The sequence below is a fragment of the Aythya marila genome (assembly GCF_965140915.1).
Source record: "Aythya marila genome assembly, contig: HAP1_HAP1_SCAFFOLD_154, whole genome shotgun sequence".
NCBI classification, from domain to species: Eukaryota; Metazoa; Chordata; class Aves; order Anseriformes; family Anatidae; genus Aythya; species Aythya marila.
Genome location: NW_028137218.1, coordinates 1589543 through 1601348, shown reverse-complemented (window position 1 = coordinate 1601348; position 11806 = coordinate 1589543). Strand labels below are relative to the sequence as shown.

General features: G+C 51.0%; 1 protein-coding gene across 1 annotated transcript; it reads left to right on the top strand.

Moving 5' to 3' along the window:
* Window positions 1-7648: 7648 nt before the first annotated feature.
* On the top strand, window positions 7649-10398 carry LOC309891096 (olfactory receptor 14I1-like; the record flags this gene model as incomplete). The annotated part of the gene is made up of 2 exons (XM_082785478.1): window positions 7649-7942; window positions 9718-10398. 2 exons carry the CDS (start codon window positions 7649-7651, stop codon window positions 10396-10398), a joined length of 975 nt encoding a protein of 324 aa, XP_082641604.1.
* Window positions 10399-11806: the final 1408 nt, after the last annotated feature.

Below are 11806 nucleotides of genomic sequence, written 5' to 3'. Positions count from 1 at the left end.
CTTGCCTTCCTGTCTCATGCTGGCCCAACATGACCAAATTAAAAAAAAAAAAAGAAGTAGAACCACAACGCCGAGGAAGACTATGGCTTTCATCTTCACGACCACCAGAGGGACAGAGACGACCCCCTAGCAACAGTGCGTGCAGTCGCAGAACATACCAGGATGTGCTGCGTAATCCTGGAAATACCAAGATATAAAAAGGAACCCTGGCGGGGGTGAGGTGCGCACCGTTGTCGGAGCAGAGACTCCCCGGCCGCCAAGTGCTGTTTTGCTTGCTGTTTACTTACTCAATAAATTTCTTTCTATGATTAATACAATGCTCTCTGAAAATTAATTAAGGGGACAACTTATAACATTGGTGAAGAAGAATGCAGCCTAATGTCCGTCCATTTCCTGAGCCATGGCTGGCCCCAGCGTGGGGGCTGCTGAGGAAGCCCAGACTTGCATTTGTCCCAGCAGCTGTGGTGCCAGCAAATAGTAGCTGTCCTTTTACTGTCCTGGGAGTGTCCCAAAGGTGCTGGGACAGATGGTAAATGTCATCCTGGAGAGGAATCTGGAGCTGCCCTGTGCCTGGGCCAGGCCTCTTGTGCTGGCCTGGGGAGTGGGGCTGGCCCTGCGGGACACAGGCACTCTGTGCTGGGGATCTCCCAGGCAAGAGACCAGGACTCCTACAGCTTCACGGACCTCCATTTCCCAAGCCATGACTTTCCCCAGCCCTGGGGTTGCTGGGGAGGCCCAGAGCCACCTTTGTCCCAGCAGCTGTGGTGCCTTGCGAGAGGCTGCAGCTGTGGTGGCCATGCCCAGAGCCCTGCAGCAGCCTGTGGTGGGCACTGCCCTGGGGCCAGCCCAGCCTGGGCTGTTGGGCCGGGCTGGGCTGGACTGGGGAGAGGGCATCGAAGTGGGGAGAGGTGGGCAGGGGCTGGGCTGAACTGGGCAGTTCCCGGTAGAGGGCAACAGCAGCATGAGGGAGCGGTGGCAGCATTTAGGGGAGGGCTCCCAGCAGGGCTTGGTGCTGCAGAGCCAGGGCTGCACAAAGGGAGGCCAGAGCAGCAGGGGCAGGGAACTCAGCATGGCCCTTGCAGCCCCCTGCCCTGGGCCTGCCTCTCCCCTTGGCCTCAGCCCCAGCCTTGTCTCTGCTGGCAGGAGGGCTCTTGGCATGTGCTCCCTGGACTCCCCTTGCCTCCACAGAGCTGCTGCCCACTCAGGCTGCTGCCACAAACGTGTCCTCACAAGCAGCAGCACCCCTTGGGCTGCTTCTCCTGGCCTTCCCCACCCCACTGCCTTGACCCCTTGTCTCTGCTGGGTCCCCTCCTTGTCATCCAAATGTGTCCCTTGGCTGTCAGCTCCCTCTGCCCTGCCCCACAGGATGACAAGAATTGAGTGGGACATATTACCATGACTTGTGGAAGTATTTTGTAACCTGCATTGGTGATGGCACAAAAAGACAGTTCCTTCACCAGTGATCTACATCCTTCTTCAGGAGAATTCTCAGGATCTCTATTCATCACAGGAGAAGAAATACTGATGGTCACCAGCACTTGCATTTCATTGCTTTCTGCATCATGGTGTACTCCCTCATCTTCCAGGCAGTTCCACCCATCTTGAATAAACTATCCATATTGAATGTCCCCTTTCTAGCTGCCTGTCTGGACCTATGCACTTCCCACGGTTCTCCTCATTTGCCCTCCCCTTACTCTTTGATCATTCAGACTGCTCTCACTGACCCAGTTGCTGCTTTGAGCTTCATTGAGTTCAAGCTTGACCATCAATTAGCAGTCTGCTTAATTGTTTCTGTAGCAAGCTCCTCATCATTTATTATTGAATTAAGATCATACGGAATAACAGTAATCTTAATACCTATAATTTCCTATCGGTCAGTTTAAAATACTTAATTTACAGTCATCCTTTTGGGAAGGTAAACCTGACTGGAGACAAGATGAGGAGCATGTTTTGCTGTTTGGAAAATTGCTGCATGTTTATTCCTGCCTGTTTTATAATAAGGAAAAAACCTTCTGTGTGTAGCCAGGTCTCTTAGGAATGGAGGTGGGAGCTGGTGCAAGGGGGCTGTAACATCCAGCTGCAGACTTCAGTGCAGAAGTGTGGTGTAAGGAAAAGTGATGCAAGCACCAGGTGGCCAATGAAAGAAATGTCAGGGTTGGGGTGGTGAGGAGCAAGGTTGCCCATGCACTGTCAGACCTCAAGACTCTGCTTTTCCTTCCTGTGGGTGTCTGCATAGGAGAAGCTCTGGATTAATATCAATTGAAGAAAGATGCTCAAAACTGAAATGCAACAAAATTCACCCTTTAAAATGAGAAAAGATTTTTATTAAGTGCTTTCTGAAATCATCCTCCTTAACTACACTATGAAAGCTCCACAATTAGTTGTCCTAGTCTTGAAGACTTAAATAAAACTATGGAAGACATGGTTCCTTAGGTGTTTCTGCATTTTAATGAGTTTCATGGTGGATTTTGGTGCTTAGTCTATGAACCTGAGGTAATGAGAGGAGAATGATGCAATTGCTTGAGCAAGTAACGTCAGAAGAAAAAGTTGAAGTGACTTGGAGTATTAATGGGCCCCACTGAGGGCCGTTACCAGGAGATTCTCCTCAGGGACTTGTTAGGGCAGATAATTGGAGGCCATGATTACAGATAGGCAAAGCACTGTGCTGAGAAAAGTCTGGGTTTGTTGTGCTGCAGTAAAAGGGCCAGGTCCTGACTCCAGCCACTGGAAGGGAATGTCCTGCACTCCCATGTCTGGCTCTGGGCTCTTGCTTGGGGTCTGTGGGATATGGTGGGCACTGTGATGCTGCAAGAAGAACAATGGTATGACACCTCCCTGCCTCTGCACAGGGTCTCAAGAAAGCAATGAGCCCCCTTGCAATGACTGTATCTCATCTCCTCAGAAGCTCTATCCAAGGGGACAAAAAAGTCAGGGCTGCTGGGGCCTTCTCTTCTTGTCAGCACCCACCTCCTTGTTGCCTCCAGACTTCCCTGTGCTGCCCCACACTTTGCCCTATTTCCTTCAAATCTGCAGACACCCATCTCTGTTCACCACCTTACTCACATCCTGGCATTTCCGTGGTTTCACCAATGTCTCATCAACCCTCACCAGCTGTTCCTTCAAACACAAAGCCATAATCTGATCAAAGACACTCTTTGGGTGACCTCTAGCACCACAGCACAACTCTTTGAGGGACATTTTATCTTCTTCATGGCCAGTGCCAACCTTCCAAGGTGCACTTTCTGGCAGGTTTTTCTCTCCTGCTCTTTCCTACTACCAAAGAAAGCTCCATCAGGGTGGAAACCACTCCTAAATTAGGCATCCCAACCCAACGGCCTTCTTGTGGCCTGTCAACTAACCAGACAGCAGTCACCTCACCAGCATCTTCTAAGCCATGGTCCAGCTGCTGACCTTACAGCTTTTTCTGTAGACACACCCAAGCCTTGTGCCTGCTGCTGTCCAGTGATGGACTCAAGTAGAAGGGACAGGACAACCCATATGCGGGTCTTCTTTCTGTCTGGATCCTTCTGGGTATGTGGGCAGAGGGGATCCCATAATCAGCATGCCAAACAGGTGCCTTCTGCTGGCCTACCAGGACCACTGGCAGATGTCAGCTGAAAAGTACAGATCCCAGGTAGAAGTGTGACCTGTCAGCTGCTTCAGACAGAAGTGACCTCACAGTCCCTTTCCGTGACATGTTCCTGCTGCTGCCCTATCAACTGCAGAGACAGAAGTGACCTCACAGTCACTTCCACAGTCACATTCCTCCAGCTGGACTCCCACAACGACATCCCTTTATTTGTTCATCCCTTAATCCTTACTCAGAGGCTCTCTACTTTGCCATCACCAACTTGAAGTTCAACACAGTGCTAGTGTGGAACATGGTTTGTGTTAAGGGAAGGAATCAGGGTGAGCAAGAGAGGAAAGGTAATGGAAAGGGGTTATGGACTAATTTTGGCTTCAAGGGATATTGTGGTCAAAATTAGAGAAGTGGATTCCTGTCAGCGTGTAGAGTGGCATTTAGATTTAGGTAACAGATTAAAAAAGGGTAAGGGCCTCACATGACTGCTTTAAGTCAGCTTTATGGTGGCATCAAAATTACCTGAATATTCTTACCTCTCCAAAATCATTACCTTCTGCTATCCAAGCTCTTCTTTCCTTCCCCAAATCTCACATCTCTCCTGGCCAGGCTCCTCCTGCCTTCCCCATATCAGTCATCTTCTTAGTGGCAGCTTTCTGATGGCTTTCATGAACTTGAGAGTATCTGTCTCACCTCTGTTGGCTACTCTGTTCCTGAGAAAGAAGCAGCTCCTAAGGCAGCATGAAGAAGGACACAAAGGCTGTCGGAGCACCCCGTGCAATGTGCCCTGCAGCTCTGCAACACCACAAAAGTGCGCTTCCTGCCTACATGTTTTGGTTCTAGAATGGCTCCTATGGACCCAGGGTAACTTTTTCCCTGCCCTCATGAAGGCTTTGTGATCCCCCAGACATCTTGGAGGCAGTGGCCCCCTCTGTGTCAAAAACTGAAAGCAGCCCTGAAGGATGAATTAGGCAAAAGCTGAAACTTCTGACATGACAAAACCTCTTCAAGACCTCTTCCTCTATGGGGCCTGCCAGGGACTTAGGAAGAGAGGATCTCACAAACTATGTGCAGAGCAGGTGCATCTGCTGGCCTATCATGGAGCCCACCAGAGGTGAGCCTAAAGGCACAGATCCCAGCCAGGAGTCAAGGGATGACCTGTCAGCTTCTTCAGAAAGAAGTCAACTCAGGCTGTTTAACAGCCATTTGCTTCCTGCTGGACTTTCTAGACTTACTGAAGTTTCTGAGGCACCACTGCCCTCGTAATACCATACTTACAAAACGCTCCCTTCCTGGGCCAGAATCTGCCCAGGTTGAAGTGAGCTGGTTGTGATCCTTCCAGCCCATGGCACTGCTGCAGGACTCCCAGCCTCTCTGATGCACAGCAGCTAGTTCCACCAGATCATCCCCCTTCCACCAGATCAGGGGGATGAGTACCCAGAGAACAACTGGTCTTGCTGCTAAAGACTGAGGCAAAGAAGGCATTAAGCACCTCAGTCTTTTCCTCATCTCTTGTCACTAAGTTTCCTCCCACATCCGGTAAAGGATGGAGATTCTCCTTAGTCCTCCTTTTTGTGTTTCTGTATTTATAAAAACATTTTCTGTTATCTTTAACAGCAGTAGCCAGAGTGAGCTCCAGATGAGCTTTGGCCTTTCTCATTTTGTCCCTGCACAGCCTCATGACATCCTGATAGCCCTCCTGAGAGGCCTGCCCTCTTTTCAAATGTCCTAAACCCTCTTTTTCTTCCCAAACTCTAGCAGCAACTCTCTGTTCAGCCAAGCCAGTCTTCTTCCACATTGGCTCGTCTTTGGGCACATAAGGACAGACTGCTCCTGAGCCTTTAAGATTTCCTTCTTCAAGAGTGCCCAGCTTTCCTGGACTCCTCTGCCCTTCAGAACTGCCTCCCAAGAGACTCTGCCAACCAGTGTCCTGAAGAGCTCGAGGTCTGCCCTCTGGGAGTCTAAGACTGGTTTTACGATCCCTCTCCTGACTTCACCAAGAATGGAGAACTCTAACATTTCGCGGTCACTCTGCCCAAGCCAGCTCCCAAGCACAACATTTCCCACCAGTCCTTCTCTGTTTGTGAAGAGAAGGTCTAGCAGGGCACCTCCCCTGGTAGGCTCACTAACCAGCTGCGTCAGGAAGCTTTCTTCCACTCTCTCCAGAAACCTCCTGGACTGCTTCCTCTGAGATGTATTGCATTTCCAGGATATATCTGTGAAGTTGAAGTCCCCCATGAGAACAAGCACTGATGATTTTGCAACTTTTGCCAGCTGCCTGTAGAACTCCTCATGTGTCTCCTCATCGTGGTTTGGAAGTCTATAAGATATCCCCACCAGGATGCCTGCCTTGTTGGCCTTCCTGCTGACCCTATCCCACAGGGACTCAACATTATCATTCTCAGCCTCGAGTTTCACAACATCAAAACACTTTCTAATATAGAGAGGCACGCCACCTGTGCTGCCTGTCCCTTCTGAAGACCCTATAGCCAGACATTGCAGTACTCTAGTCATGGCAGTGCTCCCACCATGTTTCAGTGATGGCAACCAAGTCATAGCTTGCCTTTTGTTTCTTTGCTATTGAACAATGGCTAGAGCTGTATTATAATGGACATGCATCAATAAAATCTCTGCTAACGGCCCAGAGGAATTTGGCACTTGAAACATCACTCAAATGTCACCCTGGCACCTCCAATGTCACCCGGTGTCTGCATCTGAACAGCTCCCTTCTGCTCTCTATCGCCATTCAATATGCTGGGAGCTGAGTCAGGTAGCTGACATGCAGCTGCCTGGTTTATGCCCACCTGAACCAGGTCAAGAGGAATCCCAACTCGTGTGGGTTGTGTGATGCACGAGAGAGGAAGCTGAGCCCCCTTGTAGCCTCTGGACAGCAAATAAAGAAGTAGATGCCTTGTTTTACTCAGCTGAAACACTTCTCTCAGCAGGGGGAAGGCAGGTCCCTCCCTGTCCTGGGTGTTCTGCCTAAAACCAGGACATGGAAAAGTGATTCTTGGACCTCATAGTTTTTCTGTATAAGGAATAACAGTGCTGGAATAGTTTCCTTCTGAAGTAGTGGGAGGGAACATGAGTGATTACTTGTCTGTTTCAAAGTTGATTCCCCTGGAGGCACAGGGACATGTCAAGAGCTCCCAGTGCTGATGAGCTGGGCCGGGCTCCTGGGACCAAGGGGAGCTCCTGGCAATCGGGCAGCACTGCAGAAAGACAGCTCTGCCCAGGAGCAGCTCCTCTGCACAGCACAGCAGCAGGGCTGGGGGCACTGCCTGCAGGGGACAAGGGCGGCTGAGAGAAGGGAGGGAGATGTTAAAGGCAGTGTGGAGGGGGGATGCTGAGAGCTCAGTGCGGGAGAAATCTTCACAGCCCTGAACAGGGTAAGTCTGTGGCTGCAGGGCAGCACAGCTGTTGTTCCTGGTGCCATCTCCAGATTTGCTGGCAAATCCCTCAACCTATGGGAGCTTTCAACAGGACTCTCAGTGTTTGGATAAGAGGAGAACAACAAGCTCCGGAACAGTGATTATCTGCCATAAATTACTGAAGGACAGGACATGATGTTTCTTTCTCACAGGGCTGGCTGCAGCCCGGGTGCAGTCAGGGGTGTCCAGGGCTGTGGTGCGGAGCAGGGTCCCTGCTGTGTCCCAGGGGCTGTGTGTCGGGGCAGGGCCTCTGCTGCCTGCCAGGCTCAGCACTCAGCCTGCCTGGGGAGCTGCCCAGGGTGCTGCAGGGAGAAGCTGTGGGTGGAAGGAGCACCCCCTCCCCTGGCAGGGCAAGGCAGGGTCCTGCTGTTGCCCAGAGGCTGCTTCCTGGGGTAGGCAGCTCTCAGCTCTACAGCACCCCCAGGGCATCTCTGGATGCGGTCTCTACACCCTTAGGAAATAAAACTGAGTGCTAGAGGCAAGAGAACATCTTCCTCAAAGGGAAGTAGTAGTCTGTCTTGCTGAGGAGCTTTTGATGAAACATAATCTATAGCTATATGTATTGCAGAGAGAAATTTCTCTAACTTGTTCTGTGTCTTTTCCACCATTGACAGCCATCCATGCTCTGAGGCAGCAAATGTCCAACAGCAGCTTCCCCACTGAGTTCCTCCTCTTGGCATTTGCAGACACGCGTGAGCTGCAGCTCCTGCACTTTGGGCTCTTCCTGGGCATCTACCTGGCTGCCCTCCTGGGCAACGGCCTCATCCTCACTGCCGTAGCCTGCGACCACCACCTCCACACCCCCATGTACTTCTTCCTCCTCAACCTCGCCCTCCTCGACCTGGGCACTATTACCACCACTGTTCCCAAAGCCATGGCCAACTCCCTCTGGGATACCACAGCCATTTCCTACACAGGTTGTGCTGCTCAGGTTTTTTTCTTTTTCTTTTTTCTTTCAGCAGAGTTTTATCTTCTCACCATCATGGCCTATGACCGCTACATCGCCATCTGCAAACCTCTGCACTACGGGACAGTAATGGCCAGCAGAACTTGTGCCAACATTGCAGCAGCTGCCTGGGACACAAGAGAGGGCAGGGACAGTGAGGCCTTGGGATGGAGCTCTGCAGCTGAGCTTGGCTGGGCTCCTGGGTCCAAGGGGAGCTCCTGGCAAGCAGGCAGCACTGCAGGGAGACAGCTCTGCCCAGGAGCAGCTCCTCTGCACAGCGCAGTAGGGCTGGGGGCACTGCCTGCAGGGGACAAGGGCAACTGAGAGAAGGGAAGGAGATGTTAAAGGCAGTGTGGAGGGGGGATGCTGAGAGCTCAGTGCGGGAGAAATCTTCGCAGCCCTGAACAGGGTAAGTCTCTGTCTGCAGGGCAATGCAGATGCAAGTATCCTGGGGGTCTCTTCTACAGTTGTCAGTTCCATGGCTGGTAGTCCCGAGGGATGTGTGGCTCTAAACTACAGTAATATAGGTTTCCTGGTTTATATACTGGCTTCTCCAGTGCAGAGGATGGGGCTGTTTCCTGGATCAATGATTTCCTGCCTAAGCTGTCAGAGGGGCAGGACATGAGGTTTCCTTCTCACAGGGCTGGTGGCAGGCTGTGAAGCCAGGTTGCAGGCAGGGTGCCCAGGGCTGTGGTGCCAAGCAGGGTCCATGCTGTGCCCCAGGGCAGTGTGCTGGGGCAGGGCCTCTGCTGCCTGCCAGGCTCAGCACTCAGCCTGCAGAGGAGCTGCCCAGGGAGCTGTGGGCTGAAGCTGTGGCTGGTAGGAGCAGGGCAGGGTCCTGCTGGTGTCCAGAGGCTGCTGCCTTGTTCAGACTGCTCACAGATCCACAGCACCCCAGGGGCAACCTTAGGCGAGAACAAAAGGAAAGACCAGCACATGCACTAATGGAAGGGAAGGAAATCTCTGGTGTTTCTCATTTCTTTTACCTGCCCTGAAGGAGAGTCATGGGGCATGATAATGGAGTTGTCAGGCTGTGTCCTTCACTGAGGCTTTCAGAGCATGACACTGAAAGAGAACTGTAGGTTGATGAAGAGCCTCAGAATTTCTTTTCACACCCCTCTCCTTACAGAGAACACCAGCACCACCTTTAGTGTTCCTCATGGGATTGCTGGATGTCCTGCTTGGAACGTGAAAATAGAGGTGCCTCTGGCTATTGGGCACCATAGATTCATCCCCAGCGCCCTTCACCGGATATTGTAGGGCAGTACTGACTTCTGCTAAGCCCTCAGAGGATCTTCCTGGACATTGAGGCACCTCAGAGAGAATAAAACAGAGCTCATAAGGAAGACACAGTATATCTTGTTGAGGAGGAATCTCTGAAACACAGTAGCAGTTTTACTCAGACAAGTCTCACTAATTTGACTATTTTTCCTCCAGGGAAAGGCATCCATACCCAGAGGCAGCAAATGTCCAACAGCAGCTTCCCCACTGAGTTTCTCCTCCTGCCATTCGCAGACACCCCCGAGCTGCAGCTCCTGCACTTCGGGCTCTTCCTGGGCATCTACCTGGCTGCCCTCCTGGGCAACGGCCTCATCCTCACAGCCGTAGCCTGCAACCACCGCCTCCACACCCCCATGTACTTCTTCCTCCTCAACCTCACCCTCATCGACCTGGGATCCATCTCCACCACTGTTCCCAAAGCCATGGCCAATTCCCTGTGGGACATCAGGTACATTTCCTATGCAGATTGTGGTACCCAGGTCTTTTTCTTTGCTGTCTTTGTCACAGCAGAGTTTTCTCTTCTCATCATCATGGCTTATGATCGCTACATTGCCATCTGCAAACCCCTGCACTACGGGACAATAATGACCAGCAGGACTTGTGTCAACATGGCAGCAGCTGCCTGGGGCAGTACTTTTGTCTATGCTGTGCTGCACACTGCCAATACCTTTTCCCTTCCCCTCTGCCAAGGCAATGCCCTGGACCAGTTCTTCTGTGAAATTCCCCAGATCCTCAAGCTCTCCTGCTCAGATGCCTACCTCAGAGAAGTTGGGCTTCTTGTGTTTAGTGCCTGTTTATTATTTGGTTGTTTTGTTTTCCTTGTGCTGACCTATGTGCAGATCTTCAGGGTCGTGCTGAGGATCCCCTCACAGCAGGGCCGGCACAAAGCCTTTTCCACATGCCTCCCTCACCTGGCTGTGGTCTCACTGTTCGTAAGCACTGCCACATTTGCTTACCTGAAGCCCCCCTCCATGTCCTCCTCCTCCCTCAACCTTTTGCTGGCAGTACTGTACTCGGTGGTGCCTCCAGCAGTGAACCCCCTCATCTACAGCATGAGGAACCAGGAGCTGAAGGATGCAGTGTGCAAAGTGATGACTGGAGTTTCTGAGAAGCAAATAACTGCATGTCCATTTCATATCACTCTTAATGTTACTCATTAACGGCCAAGAAAGATCTTGTTGTTTTCTTTTTTTTTTTTTCTTTTTTTTCTTTTTGTCTTTTTTTTCTTTTTTCTCTTTTCTTTACTTATGTGGTGATATATTTTAAAAAATAAAAAATCCTTTTATTTCCTCTTCCAGTTCGCTACTGAATGTCTCATGTGACTCTGAGACTTGGTATAAAAGAGGTGTATTTAATGGACCATTAAATATTGAATGTGTATTTTAATAAAAAGATGGTTCCTGCAGTGACTTGTCTTGCCTGAGATGCTTCCTCAGAGAAAGGTGGTGGCACTTGGCTGTGTGCAGAGGTTGAGGGGAAAAGAATCCTGGCACAGCATCAACGCCAGGGAGCCCCAGGGCTTGGTCTGTCCAAATCAGCTCTCCATTTCACCTCCCACACTCTCCTATGGAGCTCTTGTGTTGCTGCAAGGACTGATTGCACTTGTTACTTGCTCATCGTGCTGCTGCGGGGAGTCCTGTGTCTACAGGCAGGGAGAGGCCAGAGGCACTTCTCTAACACAGCTGGTTCCATACCAGCATCTCCAGTATAAAAGGGGATCTGCTCAGGGCAGTGCCTGAAAGCCCAGCTCTTCTCCCAAAGATGCTCTCATGGATATTTCAAAGGAATGGACTTGAAAGAGGCTCCTGGCTTTGCTTGTTTCTCTGTGGGCTCAGGCAGATAAGATAGGAGTCCCAGGATCATATTTTAGGCAGGGAGGGATGATTCCATTCCTGCCTGTTGGTGCCCAGCACCCATGAGATTTTGACTTCACCGGCCTGTATCCACAGCATGAAAGGCTGTCTTCCTGGGAGAGTCAGGGAGGACCAGCAGAGCAGGGGTTGGGCTTGGACCTTGTTCTCTGGACACCCTGGCAGATGCTGCCTCAGGCCAATGGTCCAAGACCAGCCCCTTGCAACCACCGTTCCCAGCACTGGGCTCTCGCCCCAGCTCACACAGATGGTTTCTTCCTTTGGATATGGACACTAAATGACTACATCAGGAGTCCATGTTTTCCTTGTCCATATGAGACTGCATCCGGTGTGGGTGTGGTGAGGTGAACCTGAATGAGCCCAAGTGCCATAAGCTGTTCCCTAAGGGAGCCAGCCATGAATTCCAGTGGGACAGAGAGAGTCTGAAGTTCACTTCCCATTGGAGGTACAGTCCCCTAGAATACCATCTGAATAAAGCAATCCTAGTCATCATAACTGTCATGTCAACTCCTTCTCTGCAGAATTTGCCTAAAATATATGTTTTCCCAAAGTATATATAAAGTTCTTGAATCACTTTTCCACACATGGTGGGCATTTCCTTTAGGATGCAATGGAGATGCTAAAGGCTGCATGAGGAAACGTGAGTCTGGACATGTAGAAGACCTTCTGAAGCATGAGCTGGTTGGCAGGCAGAGTA